At 32.0% G+C, this 21,974-nt stretch overlaps 1 protein-coding gene across 1 annotated transcript; it reads right to left on the reverse strand.

The window, feature by feature from the left end:
* Positions 1-12,108: 12,108 nt before the first annotated feature.
* LOC129870295 (FRIGIDA-like protein 3) lies at positions 12,109-21,268 on the reverse strand. Its single transcript, XM_055945023.1, has 4 exons — positions 21,124-21,268; positions 17,146-18,213; positions 16,754-16,920; positions 12,109-12,834 (listed from the first exon to the last, which is right to left on the reverse strand). Exons 2-4 carry the CDS (start codon positions 18,188-18,190, stop codon positions 12,217-12,219), a joined length of 1,830 nt encoding a protein of 609 aa, XP_055800998.1. The 5' UTR covers positions 18,191-18,213; positions 21,124-21,268; the 3' UTR covers positions 12,109-12,216.
* Positions 21,269-21,974: the final 706 nt, after the last annotated feature.

The raw sequence follows: 21,974 nt of genomic DNA on the forward strand, positions 1-21,974 counted from the left end.
CTTCTTGTATTAATATTGCCTGTTTAAAATCAGATTTTCTTTTTAGTTGGTCCAGAAAAAAATAACACATTTTTTTCATTTGGTAAAAATATAATGATAGTTTTAACATTCTATTCATGTTGGGTTCTACATATTTGACAAAAAAAATCCACTAAGGTGAACATTCAGGAAGTATTATTTTATGATATGAATTATTTCTTCCATCTCAATTTATGTGGTATATTTTTCTTTTTAATTTGTCTCAAAAAAAAATGTTACCATTCTATAACTTAAAAATTCTCATGAATTATATCCATACAAATGTCTAAATTTTATTTTAGATCATAAATTTCAAAATAGTATTTAATTTTTTGTTAAACTTTGTCACATAAATTGAGACGAAGTTGGTACATTTTAACAATTTTTCACACTACAACTTCTAGATTTTAGAGCCCATATAAATTGTGGAGGAGTTTAACCTCCTGTGTTTGACCACAGATTTTGAATTTTTTTTATATATAAAACTAAATTGAAATATTATTTGTCCATGAAATTTGATTAGTTTTTAAAAGTATTTTGAAGATTTTTTTTCAAGAAATCACAAAATTTTAAGTATTTAAAGTAAAATATATATTTAAAAATAATTTTAAATTTCATAACCTATTTTTTGCCAACTTCAAAGGAATAACAATTCAGGAATGAAATACAAATTTATGCTTTCCTTCATTTGATTATGGATACTAATTAATCCCGAAAATTATTGTGTATTAAAATTATAGAATTAACTATTCCATAAAAGTGGTGGAGAAGCTAATCTCATAGGATAACAGTGACATCCCATTTGTCTGTCCAAAAAACATATATATTTTTACATTGTCTTATATATGCATATATTTTATATTTTACGTCCATCTCCAGAGATTAATTTCTTTTTTGTTTGTTTCTCATTAATATTCGGTATTCATTTTCAAATTTGACTAATTCAAATTCGTGCTTGAAAATTTCATTTTAAAATAAAACATTCATACTTAAATTTAAATTCAACAACAATAATAACATACCAAGTGAAATACCACTAAATAGAGTTCGGGAAGGGTAGAGTACACACAAACTTTACGAATATCTTGTGGAGGTAGAGAATCATCGGCTCAAGTGCATCACTCCAAGTAAAAGAAGAAGAAAACACTAAAGAATGCATAGCCGACAATAAAAAAAGGAAAAACTACCTAATTACACATACATTCCTATCATATTTACGAATTCTCTCTATAGTTTGACATAATTACATATTGTTTCACTAATTAATAATTACATACCAAATTTTAAGTTAGAAACACCTAGATACATGCTTTTTCGCTATCAGATATGTTGAAATAGGGAGAGACGAACAATAACGGGAAGGAGGCGAGCGAGATTTGTTTATGCATCTCATATACATGAGAATCACACTAGATATATGTATCTAACATGTATATGGCACTAGATACATGTATCTGAGATACATGATATGCGAGCGTGCTATAAGAATAACAAGCAAGATAGGAGGGAGGAGATCGAGATTTGTCTATATATCCGAGATACATGTGAAACCACCGGATACGATGTATCTAGAATAAAATACACCTAATTTTGACCATATGTATTCAAGATACATCTATTTGGACTCGCTAGATATATGTATTCGAAGTCCAAAATCTGGTAAGATTTGTAATATTGCAAACTAGCGTGTATTTAAGTAGTACCTCCTAAACTGGTGAGATTTCTGTAAGTTATCCATAAAAAAATCAATATAATGTCTAAAAGAAAAAAATAATAACATTAAAATAATGAGATAATCATAACACAATAAATATTAAAATTTAAATTTGAAATCTTTAGATAACTTACCGGATAAGGTGGATTGAAAGATATCCTAACTTTGCCAAGAGAGTTTATGAAAAAAATTATTAGACCTTGTTTGACTCGAATGTAAGTATTCCTTTGAGAGGGACCTAAGAGCTTTTTCATCAAGGTTTAAGAATTAGGACCACATCTTTAAGGACCTAAGATTGCCATCAAATAGTGGGGGTCCAATATCTACTTAGCTATATATTGAAAATGATTGAACAAAACCCAATATTCCCTTACTTTTTATATGCACTTTGGGGCGCTCAAATTGATGGATTCAAAAGCACATTGGTGGTATTCTAATTTTTGAGTTTCATTCATAAACAATAAATTATGAGATTTTTATCTGAATTATTATCAATTATTTATTGAAATATATTTTAATTAATATTAACTATTTATTGAAACATCTTTCACCTATTATTTCTATCCATTTTTACTTGTCCTCTATATTAAAAATAGATGTTCATTCAATTTATGAAATTGAGAGATAATTTAAACTTAGTTCCTAATTTATGCTCATCATTAATTAGTACTCCCTCTATTCCATATTAACTGAATTTGTGAGGCAATGCACACATATTAAGAAAAACATTTAAGGAGATAATTTGAATCATACTTTCCACTGTTGCCCTTTGTAAAATCATAAATATAACTTTGCAAGTAGTGTGATTTATATCCTAGAAAATACAAAACATCAATAAATGAAAGGGCAAATATGAAAAAAGTTTCAAACATCTATGTTGAACTTTGAACAATTCAATTATTTTGAACAATAAAAAATCCCTCAAAAATTCAATTAATATGGAATAGAAGGAGTAGTCATTTCCCTATTATATTTTTCAAGGCATTGTATTTATTATATTAAAAGTGATATGATAAAATTACTCTTCTATTTATAGTTTCTTAAGAATTGTGCAAAGTTAATAATGAATAAGTATTGTTGGACGGAGGAAGTATCAGTTATTCCCAAAACACACGTGAACCATGAAATGTATCCAAGTTATTTTTTTTTAACATGCCCATTGGTTATCCAAGTTATTAAAAAAAAAAAAGATTGGCACTTTTATGTGTTCATTGGCATGAATAGGAAGCTAGATAAGCTTTTTATTGATTAGAAAAGTTGGATCATCTTGTAAACAAAAAGGATTAGATTCTTCAACCGATTACACAAGGCAAATATCTTTTTCTTAGAAACATTCCAAAATAGAAAGGATATTTATTTATTTTCAAAAAAAAAAAACTACACAAATAAATGGTTTCATCTAATAGTTACTCAAAGTTCTTCAATTTCTGAAGTGAAACGGAAAATGTTGTCCTATCATTAGAATTATTATTTTCTATTTAATGACAAATGTTATAATATGCCGCTAATTATTATTTTTTCGGATAATTGTAATGTTCATGATGAAGATCAAGTCTCTAAAATGAGACAAATTAATGTAAGCATGTATACAAAAGAAACAATACCTTAACAATTGAATCAAAGTAATTATATTAACACATTAATTAACCACAAAAGAAATGTTTTTGACCCTTCATTTCTATCTTTCTCAATTTCCCCTTTTCTAGGTTTTGAGTTGGTAGAACAAATCTAGTAATGTGAGAATTAATTATGCAAAGAAGCCATTAGAACACATGGATTTTTTTATTCACAATCTAACTCAAGTGACAAAAAAGGTAATAATGATTAATCTACCATTAAATTGAAATTAAACTAGAAATAGAATATAAAAAAAATATACAAAGCACTTCATTAACTTGTCATTAAAACATCATAATTCTTGAAAAAATCTTATAAATAATTAATTATGCAAAGAAGCCATGAATACATTAACTTTTTTTCTTCACATATCCAACTCATGCGACAAATTACTAAAGATTAATCTAGCATTATAACTTAAAGTTAAACTAGAAATTAATTTATCTATTTATAAAAAAAAACACTTCCTTAACTTGTCATTGAGCCTCTTTACAACATTTTGAAACTAGCTAGAGATGAATCAAACTTGTCATCAAGCTAGACATCTAAAAGCATCAAAATTCTTGAAAAAAATAATAAATAGAGAGTAAAATAAGGATTAATTTAGCATTATAAGTTGAAATTAAACTAGAAATAGACAAAAAATAATATACAAAACACTTCCTTAACTTGTCATTAGTCCTCCTTACAACATTTTCAAATCTAGCTAAATAAAAATTAAACTAGTAAGCACCTAACCATCTAAAAAAACATCAAAATTCTTGATAAAATCTTATACTTTTTTTTGTGGGGTGGGGTGGGGGGTGATGATAATTTTACAAGCAAAAAAAACCAAAGTTGCCATTGTCAAAGTTAAGTGCATAACTTAAAGGATCATAGTGGAAACTCAACTTGTTGTTACTCTTCTTGTTCTTCTTTTGATTCAAGAATTGACCTCTGAATTTCAAGAAAATGTTCCTCAACTTCTTTTTCCTATACAAAAAAACCAATCTTGAATTGCAACACATCTCAACTACAAACCCCATCTCTATATAAAAATTTAAGAAAAAAATTTCAAAATTCAAGAAAAGGGTGTGTGTAGAATGGAGTAAAAAGAAGAGATTAAATAGTGAGAATTTTGTGGTTTGTTTTTTTGTGGATGTTTAAGGGGTTGTTTGGCTTGCAGAGTTCTGAGACAGAGTAGCAACTGTTGAGTGATTGAATGTTGTCAAATGTCTATCAAATGGTATACTATGGAAAGTAGTTTTTTTTTTTTTTTTGGATTTGGGGTTATTTGGCTTGTAAGAAAGTTCTTTCTTTTCTTTGTTGCCTTTTAGGAAAAGCGGTTAGATTTTGTCCATTAATAATAGTTCTCGTGTATCTCAATTAATTTCTTAAAATATATGTCTATCTTCGATCAATATAGATATCGAGTAATTCTGTCCATCAATATTGATCAAATGAGGAAAAAATCAAATATTTCTGTCACTATTGAAATTTGAACATGAGACATCACAGTTTTTAGCATACTTTATTAATGATTAGGACAAACTCCAATGTGAAATATTCTCACAATTTGATCATTTCAAAAAATAGCAAGCGATAAATATCGATCGATAATCTAGAATAAATGAAATCTTATTATATCGTCAATGTATATAATTTAAATGTGCCTATGTAAACTGTTTTGCACTATCTTGTTTAGTCAATCTACAATAGTTGATACCTATTCAGAAAAATATCATGACAGTAGCTATTTGGAATTAGGATAGAAGGTTTGCAGAAAGTAGAGTGAGTTTTTTTTTCCTGTGGGAAGACATAGCTCTAATGTTGTAGAGTACTTTGTTTATTCCCTCTTCTACTTACTAGTATCATTATTATTATTTTATATATTTATCATTATTTTATTCTCCAATTGTATTATTGTTATTGATATTCTTCTTTTCTATAATATTGTTACCATAGCTTTTTTTACTCTTATGTTAGTTAAACACAGTTTTGAAATCTCAAACTTTTTTTGAGTTGAGTATCTATTCAGAAATTTAATTTTTCTTGAGCTGAATTTTTATTAGAAACAACATTTCTACCTCATAATATAGGGATATGATTTACATACCCACACTCTCCAAACTCCATTTATGAAGTCTCACTAGATATGTTATTGTTGTTGTTGGTAGTAAATTAAAGAATAAAGGAATTTTATGATTTGTTATATACTTTATTAAATTGCATTAATAATGTGTATAAGTCACAAATCATAATGATATCTAACCCCCAAAGATTTGATAGTTAATCATCTTTGCTTTGTTGAAAATTGCAAGAACCTAGCATGTTTAGTTGTTAGTATCAATTATTATGTCCTTTGGTTAAAGTATGAGATATGTTTCCTCCTAGAAGTGTCAACAAAATTCACAACTCAACAATTAATAATACTAATAATCACTATAACTCAATTTCGAATTTATTAAAAATCTATTACTTATATAAATCCTCATTAACCATGTAAAAAAAATTATACAGTCAAATAGAAATCTTTTGAAAACCAATATCTTCTCTAGTCATTTTCAAAACTAGGGGGTAGGGGGACAGGGGGTGGGGGTGTTGTTATGGTCACATGGTCTTTGGTCAAGATTACAATTATATAGAAAAATGTACAAACAAATATTGAGGTTTGATTGGATGGGCTATATACATGTGGATTCTGTTTCTGATACTATTGACATACATAGATTCTTTATCTGTTCCTTACACCACTTTTAAGGTTTGTAAGTTAAATAGTAATTTAGATCACATAATTTGTACTTTAAGCCCTTGAGATTTCTCACCTTGACAATAAGGTCTCTTAAGATACTAAATGTTACCAAAAAAAACTTACTCAAAACAAGAACAACAAAGAAGAAAATAAACTTACTCTATTTGTTTTAATTTATATGACTTAATTCAAAGTATGAAAATCAAAAGGTCTATTGTCTCATAATTGTACTCAGTTTTTTAAAGGATACTTCTTGACAATGTTATTAAGTTTGAAATTTAATTAGTTTGAAATATAGAATGATATAATTCTATTTTATATAGATTAGAAAGAATTGGTATAAAATGAGTAATAGCATAACACTTTTGTTTTGGTTTTTCACCTGACAAGTTATACGCCCTTTAAAACCCTAATTAGTCAGACTCACACCAAAAAATTCACTTTTGATGGTAAAAATGATTTTTATCAAAGACGATTTTATATTAAGGTAACACTTATCAATTAATGCATTTGAACTTTGAATCGAGAATTTTTTAAAAATAATTTTTCAACTCCACAAAACTAAATATAAAATATGTGTACTACATAATTCACTTCCAAATCAGCTAATAAATGTCCCTCCCCCTTATTATTGAACTTGGTGTCAAATAAACATATAGGAGGGGGGCGGGGGGGGGGGTTTCAAATGCACCAATCCCTATAGTTAACTAGGGAACTAAGTTCATTACAATTCTCTTGATTGTGACAAAATTTACAAAAGAAGACTAAATTTTTGGGGACCAATCTAAACACAAGAAAAATAGATAAGGTAGAAATAACAAGTTGTATTTATTAGGGGTGTAGGGCTTTGGGGAGCTAAAATTCCATATAGTAAATGAGAACAGAATAGAACTGTGTGAATGTGAAATTTAAGATGTAAAAAAGAAGGCATTAATCCTTGAGCCACTCCTTTTTTCACACTACTTTTAGCAAAGAGAGAGAGAGAGAAATGGGGAGATTTTTATGCTTTTATGCTTTTATCGAGCGTTTTTCGGAAATAGTCGTCCTACCTGGTAGGAGTCAGGCCTGCGTACACTTTACCCTCTCCAGACCCTACGGTGTGGAATTTCACTGGATTATTGTTGTTGTTGTTTTGATTTGTAATTTGAAACAAAGTGATAGAAGGTTGTATAACTATAAATAATTTTCAAATTTAAAATTATTATTAAATATCAAAATAGTTCATTTTTTGGATTGACTAAAAGAGAAAGTGTATCACAAAGAAAATAAAAATAAGATAATTTTGAATGAGTATAATTCAAACATAATTTCTTTTAAACTTTTTATGATAATTTTATATATTGAAATTATGTAAAAATAAACAAATTATATGTCCTACTACTCAAGTTATTAATTGTGAATTTTAAAAATAGCTTTTTTTATAAAAAAATATCTGTTATTTAAGAAATTTGAAATAAAATTAAATATTTTTTATTCATTTTATTCTAAGCAGTAATTATTTTGAAAGCAACAAATAACTCAATAATAGAAAAATAACACATAAATATAGTAAATATTTAGAAATGTCAAATTAAGGGATTAGCTTTTTCATAAATATTCAAGTTTGAATGGGTTTTGATCAAATTTTAAATTATTTTGTGCTGAATTTATAAACTTCTGAACAGGTCATTTGTGCACAAAAGTATCAGCCTAACTCACTTATTTTGACATTCCTAAATATTTATTATAAAAATAACTTATTTAATAAATACTTTAAAATCAATACAAATAAATTAGTATTATAATATATTATATATAGATACACATATTTTTTTTATTATCAAACAAAAATTAACGGTCTCTGCAAATTAACTAAACTAATTTACTGGCGATTTCATTCACGGTAACCCACCATTTTAAAAATAAAGATAAATTAAACAGGAACTTGAAAGTTTGGACAGAGGAGAACTTTCGATTCTTAAGAATGAGAATAATATTTATTCATAGTGATTTATTTTTCAAAAATATTTATTAAATAAGTTAATTTTTTTTATAATATACATTACTATGAAAAAATTAATATAAAAAAGGGCAAATCTATCAAATTGTGAATTAATTTATATCTATTTTTAATAGATTTAAAGAATAATTTTAAAAAATCAAAATATGAAAAGTAATAAAGCACAGAGAACTCTGAAATTATAGCAATTTTTTCCCGTGCGTGTGGGATAAGCAATTCGTATACATCTTGTCACGTCCCTTTCACTTCACATTTTTATTAATTAAGTTTTTTTAAAAAAAATAAGTAAACTATTTTTTTTCGAGTTTTATTTAAATTATTGAGAGTGAAAAACGTAATTAAATTATCACTCCATAATTTGATAAATACACCTTAATATTGATTGGACCAAATGAGTGTATATACACACACTCAAATGCGTCTAGACCAAAAAAGATAATGTAATACACATACCATCATATATTATTTGAGCTATATTTCTCAAATTTATCAGTAATGGTTTAGATGTGTTTCTCACCCTTTGAATAATTTAGGTGTGAAATTAAAAAAAAAAATGAATAATTTAGATGTATTATTGCATTTCACTCCTTTTTTTGTTCGATGCTCAATATTTATAGTAAAAATTTAATTAATTTAATATTTGTGTATGATAGAATTTATTTTTGAGAATAATGTTTTTAATAGAATTTTTTTTATTCTCAAACTTTTTCCTCAAAGAATCCTCATGACTCCGTCATAATTTATATTGGTATCGCTTTCACTTTTTTTTTTAATTATTATTGGTACAAGGAATGATAATAACAATAAATTTTTATATCCAAACATACATTTAATTTTAATGCAGGAATAACTCTCTTCCTGATCAACAAAAGTTGTGCTGAAGTGGTAAATATTCATTCATTCTTAATTAGAAGTTTTGAGTTTGAGTCTCCTTTGGTACGAAATCGCTTTTGTTAGGAAGAGTTTTACCCCTCAAATATGAAACTTAAATTTAATCGGGCTCTAATATAGATATCAAACACCGATAAGCACCCCCTCCCACCCCCCCCACCCCCTCAAAAAAAAAAACTCTTTTCCTTTACAATCATACAATACCTAAAGGTTTCTAGAGGTAAATAGAGAGGGAAAAAAAAGAGCAATGATCTGAACATCATGTGATACATGATATCACATGATTAAGATCAATATAGCTATTCTAGCAATTTAATGTCACCTATATAACCCATTAGGTTATGAATTTAAATCGTGAAAATAATTAATATTTTTTTATTTTAATTTTTTTAGCTTATTTTAATTGATATGGAGTTTAAGTATATATTATTTTTTTATATAATTTTATGATTTTAAATTAAAGATATAGTAAATATATCAAAATGTTCTTTAATCTTGTAGTTTTAAATACATTATGTGAAAAGTTAAAATTAAAGAATTATTAAAAAAAAAATATTCTTTTTTAAATGAACTAAAAAAATATAAATAAATTGACAAAAGAAAATAATATTTGTTTTGAAATAAATTATCTACATCACTTTTGGAGTGCGATCTTTCTCTAAATTCTACTAACACAAAATATTTTGTGCATCTAATCCTGTATTTTGTATTTTCAAAGGGAAGGAAAAGTGATATAAATATTTTACAGAATCCTTTCGTGAAAATCGAGTAATTAACGGAAAAGGCAAAGTCTGCAAAATATAAAAAAAGTACTACTTTTAATAGGATCCTTTATAGACTGATACGAATTTTTTATTTAAAGCCTGCATTTTTTTTTAACAGAAAAAAATTGCTGTCTTTTGGAAGAAGAGAATTACCATGAACATGTGAATAAAACTCTACCTTTATCTCAATTTGTGAAGTAGTACTATTATTTATTAGGTATCCATTTGATATCTGGTAATCGCATTGGACCCCGATTAAATCTGGATTCGTGTCGAAAAATTCCACATTGAAGGAAAACACCTCCTAATAAAGGTAACTCTGTATTCAGGAGAACTCAAACCGAAGATAAGGATGAAAGAATATTTACCACTCCACCACAATCCTTATTGGTGAAGTAGTACTATTATAATGTATATTATAGGAATTACCAAGGGGACAAAAGAAATCGACATGGATTGTGATGGAATGGTTAAGATTCTTTCATCAATAGTCATAGTTTTCGAGTTGAGCCCTTAAATGAATTATTTCTTTATTCTTAATCAAGATTTGAAGTTTCGAATCCTAAAACACAATCATCTTTGATAAGCTTACTTTATCCCCAAAATTTTTTAGTTCGAATCCTAAAACGTAGTCGACTTTGATAAGCTTACTTTATCCCCAAATAGGATTTTTCAATTCGAATCCAAATTAATTAACATCTAGAAGAAGTAATAGACTTCGAGTGTAAAATCCCAAAAAATAAATATTATTCTTGAATTTATGGTTCTGTTAGTATACTTCAAAATGTTTGGTTTGCATCATAAAATTTTATACTAGTACTAACTTAATCTTTACATAATTAGTTCTACAATAATTGGTTTCTAGCTAGTATAATGTAGTGTTTGATTTGCATCAATAAACAACTCCACATGTTAGTAAGGATTCTCATAATGTCAAAAAGAATTGTTGTAGAATGATAAGTACTTTTTTATTCTAATTAAAAAATTTGGGTTCGAGTCTTAGATTTTTCAAAGCGAGTTTGATTTTTTTCTAACATATACTAGTACATTTTTCCAAGTTAAATGTTTTATTTGGTTTTGGAGTTTATTTCATTAATAACAAGGGAATGTCTACTCTATGATAGCCACTATTAGGAAAACAATTTGAACACACAAAATCAAGAGTTATAAACTAACCAATGTTTAATAAATATAGTGATGTATCAATCACCATATTATTCAAACTGATCAAAACAGAAGGATGTGAAAGTGATAGTCTCATATCATTGAAAGACATAGAGATAATGTCCAATTGTACATTTCTTTTGACCAATAGGTCTTCAAACATATTCAATGACTTTTTTTTTTCACCCGGTATTCGTCTTGTTTTTCAATTAATTTGGAGTCGCGCATAAAAGTTGTATAAGGTACCTTATTTTAGAAGATGGTTATTTAACCTATAACGGATTTTATAATCTTTTTCTTATCCACATCACTTTGAAATAACTTCAGACATGAAATATTTGAAATTAGGCTTGACAAAATTTAAATAATGGCCGAAGGTTTACATTGCTGAAGTTTTATACGGTTGAAATTCAAATAAAAATAATTGAGTTTCAGTTATATGAAACTTCAGATACCGCATGTATGAAGTTATTTCAGTGAAAGACTTGCACATTTTATGCACTACTCGTACAACATAAATGATAGTTTCGAAATCTGGTACGTATGCACTTCGTCCGATTTGCATCGAATAATCCCCCCCCCCCCCCCTAATTACATTCCTAGAATTCAAAATCGAAGACATCTATCAAGATTGGAAAATCTTATCCATTTCACGATAGCCATGATTTTCCATACATTTATTTCTGAATAATAAATATCCTTTATCATCTTGGACCATAACGTGAGGTACTTATTTCCTATCTGTACATATTTCATTTTATTACAAGGCCATATTTGGACAAAATTTGCAAGATTTTGATTTTTCATTAACTAAAACCGTGATATTCCAACTTAGAATAACACAATTTCTTCTAAGAGCTTTACAACATCACATTATCTTTACCTATTATAGCAACGAATCTTATTTTTTCAACATTACAAAATTCACATTGTAAAAAAGCTTACCTGTAGATATCTCAAGTAACCTGATAATACTTTTTACACTAACGGTATTATACAACTTAAACTCATGGTCTAACCACCAGTGGCAGCAGCAGCTAAATCATCAAATTGCTAATCCAAGTCAATAATAACACCACTTTACTACTTTTGTTGATAAGCTCATGTTATGCAGAAACTTATGTTCAAGTTCTCCCTGCATAATGCACTTCTAGCTTAGGATAAGCAGTTGAGCATCACATATAATGAAATACTGGCAAACGATAGGCGATCAGTCAAGCCAAAAGTATTATTATGGATAGCAAATAATCAGGACAGTTATTACTACTATGTCTTTGCAAGAGAAACCTGTTACTACAAACTATTATTACTAATCGGTCTACATGTAGGGTTGATGTGCTGTTGACGTTCCGCTACCTGCATAGTTGCCATAAGTAGATATCAGAGAAGATGTATAAGAGCTTGCATTAATCCTCTCATCTGCTGTTGGCAATGCACCACCTGCATAACCGGCATAACTGGATGGCAGGGGAGCAGCTGTATAAGAATTTGCAGCAATTCCCTCATCAGCTGGATAATAGTATGATCTCTGCTCATAGGTTTGCTGGGGATATGTGGCTTGACTTGAAGGTTGATAATCGTAAGATGTACTGAGATAAGCGTACTTATCAGGCAATCCTGCATAAGCTGCTCTCTCAACAAGAACTCTGCTTGGATTATTAGCAGCCGCTCTCTCAATTAAAACGGATGGGGGCTGTATGCTAAGAACGTTAGCATGCCTGATAGATCCATGCGTTCCTCTAGTTACTCGTGGTCTCTTGAATTGCTGGTGTTTACCTGATCCAGAAGGTCTTTTCTTATCATTAGACTTGTCTCTGTCATTAGAAATGGCTTTCTCCAGCTGAGCAACCCTTCTCAGTAGTGGCTCAAGTGGATATTCTGCTTCAAGCTTGTAATCTCGAATACACCGCACTATTGCCTTTACAGCTGCAAGTTCCTACACATTTGCACTATATTCTGTAAGCGAGTTTGCAAAATAAGAGATAAAATTGCCTCCCTCCCCCCTTTGCCTCCGTTTTTGCTTCTGATACACAGAATACAAGTAACAACTTGGACATCGTGATATTTTATTGTCGAACCTCAGAAAGAAGCAAATTCGTATCAGTACATTCAAGAAGTTTTTTTGATGACTGAGAAAACCGTTGGGAAGCAACCCTTTGGGCCAACCGAAGCCTTGAAAAAAGGGGATGATGTGCGCCATCACCCTTTTCTCCACTTAAAAATACCAGAGTTGAGCCAACACTTTGCTCAACACTGAACCTGTTACCTAAGACACAAGTCCCTCAACCTTATCTAATTGAGCCCTTAGGGACTTAGTACATTCAAGAAGTCTCACTAAAATTAACCTAAAAGCGTCAAGCTGGTCATTATTGGGTCAGCCATGACCACTATCTTCAGTTTCGCCTTATGCAGCTTCCATGGAATTATCTAGTTTTTACAACTCTAGATAATCTAATCCATTCCCTGATAAAAGTAAAATGCGCAAATCTATGTTATTTTACTTTCAAATCCTAAGGCAAGCTGCTTAATATAGTCTTCTACCAATCTTCATTGACCAGGCGTGCTACTTCATGAAAACTCTAAACTAAGAATCTAAAAAAAGCTCAAAATGTCTCCTCTTGCATTTCTTTCTGTAAAAGGATTCACACTGCATCCTATGTTAACCTCCAGATTAAGCAACCAAGGACTAGGAATAAATTTGGGCTCACCTATAGTATTTATAGGTAAAACTCCAACCAGCTCCCCAAAGAAAATACACGGGGTTTTAGTCAAATGAATGGTTGGGATGACCCAAGTTCCATTTCTTCACATTCCCTACTTAGTACTTACTTGTACAAACGTTAAAACAATTTTGCCAGAATGGCCTAATTACCCCCTAAACTAGCATCGGATTATCAACTACCATTTTTCCCATTTAACACCTCTACTTGGTAAAAACCATAACTAATAAGCACTTCCGACGGGGCGTGTTCCTCAATCGCAGTGACATGGTGGCATACCATATGTTTAGCCTTTTACTGTCTGACATGTATAATTATGAGTTTCACCCTCTTTATTTTTGATCAAGTAAAAGGTTTCATTGATAATAACAATGCCAACTTGGCCGTATACAAGTGATATACTAAAAAAGAGGAGAAACCTACAAAATATGGTTCCCTCCAAAAGACATCCAGTCCTCTATACAAACCGGAATTACATGGGTGCTCCAAAGAAATAAGAGATCAGGGACTACTACTCAAAAGGACAATTTACTAAATTTCTATCATTTTTTTTCTCTTAGTCTTCAACATATCCTCATCAGGAGCTTCTCCATTCCACAAAACCCCACTGCCGTTCCACCATCTCAGGCCCTCATTCTCCCTTCATCACCATAAACCACCTAAAAGTACCAATACTATTCCCTAAAATAGCCTGTGTTTGTCAATTGTGGTTTTTGGTTCTTTATTAAGAGGGTCTAGCGGCCTTGCTACAAGGCATAGAAATTGAAAAAGGAGAAAGAGATCTGACAATCAAACATTTGTATTGATAGGAAAACATACACAGAATTTTGGTGTGTGAGAGGATAGATAAGTCCAAGCAACACAGGACAGATTATGCGAGGAGAGGAAGGGTAGTTCGTCAGAAAACATTTTATGAGTAACCCTCCCAATGGTCTGAATGTGGCATTTTTCAGTCCAAATCTCGATCCATCAGATATCCACTGCAAATTCAAAGAAAAAGCTGAAAATCGCATTTGATTAGTTTGTTAATTTGGAGTAAAAGTCCTACCTTTGTTCTGGGTTTCATTTGGAATAAAGGAGAGGAGGGGAAAGGAAGAAAAAGAGAAAGGGGTCTAGGGGAGGTAGAGGGTGGAACATTCTGTGTATGGTGCAGTAGTTGTGGAGGAAATAATGACGGTCATGGTGGAAGTGGTAGAGGGATGGGAAATGGGTCTAGCTAAGGGAACAGAAGTGGATACGATTATGGTGATGGAATCAGAGCAGGTGGAGGTTGCGGAGGCGGTGGTGCTATGGGTGGGGCATATGGCAGTGGATATGCTGAAGGTGATGGTGACGGAGGAGAGGCCAATAATCTAAAGCCAGTGTTGTTTACAAGCAGTTCAAAGGAAGATATCAGACAATTTTTACATGTTAGTTCTGTAACACAACTAATGTACTTTTTTGAGTTCAAGGTAGCAACGCTGTAAAGGTACTACCTAGGATGGTGAAAGAGGCAATCCTGAGTTAGGAGTTAGAAGAAGATGGGGCGAAAAAAGAAAGTTTGCCCAAGGGTAGAGGGGCAGATCCATCATGCTTCGAACTGTACATCACTGGTCCTTGGAGATTATTTGATTATCGAAAAAAAGGAAGTCTGCAAGAACAATTCTCTGCAGTTTTTGAATAAATTGGCATTAAAGAAATAGAGAACTGTTCTGAAACAATGAAATCAATGTAGCAACAATTTAAAAGTCTTCTTTTGTTTTCATTAACTTTTTTTGGTGTAAAGAGAAAATATCATTTGTATAGATGATTTGGCCAACATAATAGATGTATGTGGATACTATTCAAATATTTTTTGACACGGATTCGGAGTTTTATTTCATGAAATTTCCATTGATTAACCAGGACCAGGAAAGCTAGTATACATCAAGTTCATGGTACTTAAGTCTATTATTTTCTTCACTCTCAATATTGGGGCAGGGTGGATGAAATGGAGGCTCGCTTCTGGTGTGCTATGTGACAAAAAGGTGTCACCACAACTTAAGGGCAAATTCTACAAAATGGTAGTTAGACCGGCTATGTTATATGGGGCGGAGTGTTGGCCAATTAAGGTCTCTCACGTTCAAAAGATGAAAGTAGCCGAGATAAGAATGTTGAGATGGATGTGTGGGCATACTAGGAGCGACAGGATTAGAAATGAGGCTATCCGGGGCAAGGTAGGAGTGGCCTCGGTGGAAGACAAGATGCGGGAAATGCGACTGGGATGGTTTGGGCATGTGAAGAGGAGAGACGCAGATGCCCTAGTGAGGAGGTGTGAGAGGTTGGCCATGGATGGTTTCAGAAGAGGTAGGGGTAGGCCGAAGAAATATTGGGGAGAGGTGATTAGACAGGACATGGTGCAGTTACAGCTTACCGAGGACATGACCTTAGATAGGAGGGTGTGGAAGACCCACATTAGGGTAGAAGGCTAGTACATAGTCTCGTTATTCTTCCCTATTAGTAGGCGTATTAACGCACTATAATTTCTTTTGCGGAGGACTCAGATTAGGATAAAATGCTAGGTGACTTAATCTTATACCATAGTAGTTATAGTTCTGCTCATTGTTTATTGCCATTTGATTTCTGCATTGTATTGTTGTTTATAGGTGTAGGGCCATTGTACTTTGATTATCTTATTTATTTATAGTAGTTAATGCCTCTTTCTATCCGTACTATTCTATCATGACTCTCTCACTTTTGTTATTATATGCCTATCCCTATTTGACCTTTTATTTTATTTTCCTCTCTTGAGCCGATGGTCTTTCGGAAACAGCCGCCCTACCTTTCAAGGTGGGGGTTAGGTCTGCGTACACTCTACCCTCCCCAAACCCGACATGATGGGACTATACTGGGTTTGTTGTTGTTTGTACTCTCAATATAGATTAACTTTTTGTATTCTACGGGGTACGATAGCCTTGAGTATGAATATTCCATATCCATATAATAAAACACAGGTGCATTAATACTTATAATAATCAATGACTTCATCTACCTATATCATCGATCATTGAAAGTTAATTGTGCAAGCATGCAACTCTATCGACATAAATTTATGCTACCAAATGGTCAAATTTAACAAATGCACAACAACCAAAGGATTAATTTGGCTAGCCATACCTCTGCATTCCCTGAGTTACCTCCTTTCCCTTGTGCGTTTCGTCTCAAATCCTTCAAATAGCCTTTCAGGAGCGGGACAAGGGGAAATCTTTCAGTCAGCTCAAAAGAATGAATAAAACGAGCAGCATCGATTTGCTTCTCACTATGAATCAATGCTTCAACGACACCTGCAAAGAAATAATAATAGAATTAAATACCATAAATGGTTGCATACTTTTCTAATGAAGTAAGATGGTTGCATAATCTTGAGAAGCAGCAGCTGTTAGATGCTTCATTTGAACAATTCCTTGCAGAGTATACTATAAAGGTCCAAGATCATCTGGTGAAAAGAGCATCTCAAAAGAGATGATCTGATCTCCAGATTGCATCAGGTCAGTTACAAAAACACCAACCTGGCATTTTGTGTGCTAAGCCAAGAGAACGGCAGAGCTCAGGTCCCTGCCTATTGTGAGCCACTGCAAGAACAAGCTTGCAGAGCTCTTCTTCATCAAACTCTGAAGCAATCCTAAAAGTTGCAAGGAGCTGCAAAAATGCCTCAGTTTCCAATGAAGCTTGATTGGCAGCATCAGTGCCTGCAGTAGCCAACTTAGGCTTCCATTCATCAGCAATGACCTTGGCTTGCTGCTTAATTTTAGGGCACAGAAGGTGATCAGCACCTGGTTTAGCCTTTGCCAACAAGGAGGCTATGGCTTCCATACATACAAGGCAGGCTTCACGCAAGCTATGGATAGCATTTTTGCCTTTCTCATCTTGAGAATTAGATTCATCATTAGAGTAGAAGAACTCAAGTGAAGCCAGTACCAAACGGCCTGGTTCAGTTGCACCATCAAGGGCAACGGGGAGTTCCTCAGAAAGTGAGGTCATATTCTTTTTACTCTCTATAATATAATGCAGAAGTCCTTTTGCATCCATCTTCTCACATAATTGTGTCAGTTCTGGTCGAGGTTCGACCTTGCCAGAAGCATCAGCAGCAGCTCTGCCAGAGGATTTTACCTCTGAGTCAGTATGAAGTGCATTTGTTATACCAAGAGAGCTGCTTACCTCGATGTCTTTGCTGTCCTCTACATCTGTCTGCTCGAGGGATGCCACTTGAGGATCTCCCCGTACTGCAGCAATTGCAGACACTGCAGCATCTTTAAGTTCTTGCAAGTGATCCCACAACTTCTGTTCCCTAGCAGCAATATCTGCCTCTCGTGAAGCAATCAGCAGATGAGCATCAGATTCTTGTTCCTTAAAGGCCTTCTCTCTAATTTCCAGTTCCAAAGACTTGTTCACTACTGCAGCCTCCAGATTCCGGAAGTGTTTTTCAATATCCTTGATTAAATCCTTATATATGGAGGCATTTTCGTGAGATTCAAGATCATTTAATGCCTTCCCCAATTGTTCAATAAGGGATGGTATGTTACTGATCATCATATGAAGATCCATTTCAGCCATGGTCACTCAAATATCTGCAATATCTGGAGATCACAGAGTGCATTAAAGAAATGAATCAAAACTGAATATACAATAAAATATCTCCTCAAGATCTAGGCACCATCATGCAAACTCCCCACCCCAATCCCAAGAAGAACAAAAAGAAAGGATCCTTTGTCCAGTCCACTAGGCAAATTGTGCCATAATTGAGACAAGACAGACAGACTCATCATTCAACCAAAACAGAGAAAAGGAGAGAGCTAACAGCTGAAATATCATAAGGCTATATTGCTAGGACACTCAAAACATGACGTTACACCTCTGTTGGATCCTCCAAAAATGCACTGAGGATCTGATGCTGTAACTGGCGATATTTTTAAAGAACAAAACAAAATAGTCATAGGTACTTTTGGCAAGTGCTATAGCAATATTGTGCGAATTAAGATGATATTTATTATTCACCATGAAATGAAGTGAAATCCTAGATTCTTAGTGTGTAAAAAAATATTTAAGAACTCACACATAAATACCATTTCCACAGGGTGTACCAGCTGAGAGGCTGGTGATAGTCAACTAAACAGGCTTTTCTCTTACTTTTTTTAAAAAAAAAGGGGGGGGGGGGGGGACCTCTTTTGATGCCTGCCTTGTGTCTAGGAATTCCTAGAAACTGTCAGGACAACCATGGCTTGTAACCTACTCGAGTGCTTTTCATTTCATTCAATAAAGGCGGAACCCATCGGCAAACCCTTAATGTTGGCACCAACTTATTAGACACCTCAAGTAGGCCTTGTCCATTTTAAACACCTGTGGTATGGCCTTGCTGTGTCATTTTGACACTTTTTGTTGACATGGCAGATTGAGTGTGATACACTCATTAACCACGCATGAGAAGCTTATTTAACTAACGTTTATTTTTTTTCTTCTTCTTCCCCATTTTCCAGCCACCATCTCCCCAGGCTTAAACTCCTTCCATGGAGAAAAAGATCCGATGGTGCCACAGAGGAAGGAGTGGATTCCAGCGGCAGAAATTTTCCCAAGCTTAAACACCTTTTCTTATTTTGTTGCCTTTTTTCCTCCTCGATTTAGTTTGAGAAAAACTAACAGGAATTTGAATTGGTAGGGCTACCTATCTGTTAATAAGCTACTTATATGGAAACAGTATAGTTGCCATGTTACTATTAATCAAGGTATTTTGCCCCTAATTTTCCCAGAATTTGAAGCGTTTGAAAGAGATATACGTGTTAATGGAGGAGAGCATATCACATTGCCCTTGTGCTTTCTTTGAGGAGATTCTAGTTCAGGGCAAATATTTTTGTTTTGAAATTTTTAGCTACAATAACAAATCAGTTTTGGATCTAAAGAAAATGGACAGGGATGGGGTTCTACAAAATAGATTTTATTTAAAGTGGTGAAATCCTTTTTTTAAAATTATTTGGGCAAAAAAATGCCATGTGTCATCAATTCATTGGCCACTTTTTTTTACTCAAAATACGTTGTTTAAGAAACAATTTTGACACAATTGACAAATGTCCTCATTTAATTTGACACTTAACACGTCATTCACGAGTGCAATACACACATTATATATTTTTGTTGATTGGAAAAAAAAGTTTCAAAATGACACACTGGGGCCCCTACTACCAGTGTTAAAAAGGTACAACACTTACTTGAGGTGTCTAAGAGAAAAGTCATGCCAACTTTAGGTGTTGGTCGATAGGTTCCGCCTTCAATAAAACATAAGAGGCATTGTGCAGCAGAGTTAAATGGTGTGTCTCATTGTATTGAGATATAACCGTACATCTTTTATAGCCTTTCACTTTCTCTTTCTCTTCATTTTTTATAACGCACACGCATGTGCACACACTCATGTATGATTTCTTTGTATTCATTTCCCTCTAGTTGAACCTGTTTCATCCAAATACCAAATAAATTTGTCTCATAAGGCAGTTAGTTTCTCAACTTAAAAGTTCTCTAAATCTCACATTCACCCCTAAACAGATATAAAAGTCTCTAACCAGATTAAAACTTCAGTATTAGAAAATACTGGAGCTAACGTAAGTAAAACAAAAGTTGACTAGACCCTAGTCTCAACTACTTTTTAGGTCGCCATATATGTCTTTTACTTATTATAGCACCATCTCAGTCATCTCCATTAATTATGACAAGTTCTAGGTCTTTAGAGACAACATTCCTTTGTATGATTTCCGGTTTATCTCATCCCTGTTAGCACCTTCAATCATCATAATGCCTCACCTACAACCTGTGTATCGGGGAGGTCAACAATAGGATATTGCAAAAACATCTCAAATGACCTTGTCATTTCATCCTCCATAGGTCCATTTTATTCCCATACTAAATAATTTTTCTTTTAAGGCAATTTACATATTATCTAAAACTAGTTATCATTCCATTTCTATTACTATTTACTGTTTCTAGCACTTCAATTATCATATTATTTTGTGTTAGTGACTGTTCCCTTTTTAATATACTTCGTCATGCTTTCTTTTGCATTTGGTCTTAGCTTCTTCACTCCTGTAGTTCTTTTTCTTCGAACTGCTTTGTAATGCTTTTACTCGGCTAGTAGGTAACGTCTACGTCCACTCTAACTTGGCAGACTCCACTTTGTGTGATTACATTGGGTATATTGTTGTATCCAAAACGCAAACGCATAATTCTATAACCAAAATATAAATAAATTGATACTATTAACCTCTAAGCCCAATAAACATTTCTCCAAAATACAATCCAATAACATGATATACATATAGGTTACCCCGAATTGAAAGAATAAGCTTTAACAGATATCCGTGGAAGCTTACAAACCCTAACTATTTTCCGCACAACAGAGATATAAACAGCATAAAAAAAAGAAGAGAAAATTGCGATAAATCATTATAAAACATGGAAAAATCATTGAAAATATCAGTAAAAAGAATGCAACAATCTGAAGAAACCTGCCGTCGAAGAAAGCCAAATCCGGTAGGTCGCCGGATCTCCGATTCGGAATTTCGGTGGTTACAAATTTCTATATTCCATAAATAAACTTGCTTATCTTGTTTTCTGATTTGCGGCAAATATTTGGGCCTAAATTTGATCCATTAAGACTTTATGGGCCAGTTCGGTTCTATCCCAATATGAATAAAGAATTTTTATATAAATAAAGCTTCGCGTTTGTTTTTCTTCAAACCCCCAATCCGCTCTCGCTCGCCTCTAAGATACTTTTTTTTATTACGATCTATAACATATTTATCTTAATTAATAAATAAAATCACCCATAAACCCCTCCCTCCCCCTCTCTCTCCCTTTCTCTCTTTCTGCGTCATTTCTTTTTTTTTTCTATTCTTTTTTTGTCTTTCTCTCTTTCTGTCCTTCTTCTCTCTTTTTTCCATTTTTTTCTCTCTTTCTCTTTCTCTTTCCCTCTCTTTTAAAAATAATAATTAATTATCATAATTTAAAATTAATTTAAATAATATTAAAATATTTAAAATTCACATAATACTTATAATATATTTGTATTAAAAATATTTTAATTATATATTCACCACATTTTAATTATAAGATATTGAATTCAAAATTTATTATAATTATTTTTTATATATTTTCTCTTATTAACGAATTATATTATTATTTTAAAAATATTTTAGTTATATATTCAGCACGTGCATTGAAACATACATATAATATGTATAATATACGTGCTGAATATATAACTAAAATATTTTTAATACAATAATATAATACGTTAATAAATTCAAAATATATTACAATTCGAATTCAATATTATACATTGTTATGAATTTGATTG

This window comes from Solanum dulcamara, chromosome 10 (genome assembly GCF_947179165.1).
Source record: "Solanum dulcamara chromosome 10, daSolDulc1.2, whole genome shotgun sequence".
NCBI classification, from domain to species: Eukaryota; Viridiplantae; Streptophyta; class Magnoliopsida; order Solanales; family Solanaceae; genus Solanum; species Solanum dulcamara.

Excerpts from the sequence above, each read along its gene's own strand:
- LOC129870295 (XM_055945023.1), bottom strand. The coding sequence starts at position 18,190 with ATGGCTGAAATGGATCTTCATATGATGATCAGTAACATACCATCCCTT. Across the intron at positions 16,921-17,145 it reads CTTAGCACACAAAATGCCAG|GTGTCGTTGAAGCATTGATT; the intron begins GTTGGTGTTTTT and ends ATTTCTTTGCAG. Across the intron at positions 12,835-16,753 it reads GTAACTCAGGGAATGCAGAG|GAACTTGCAGCTGTAAAGGC; the intron begins GTATGGCTAGCC and ends GCAAATGTGTAG.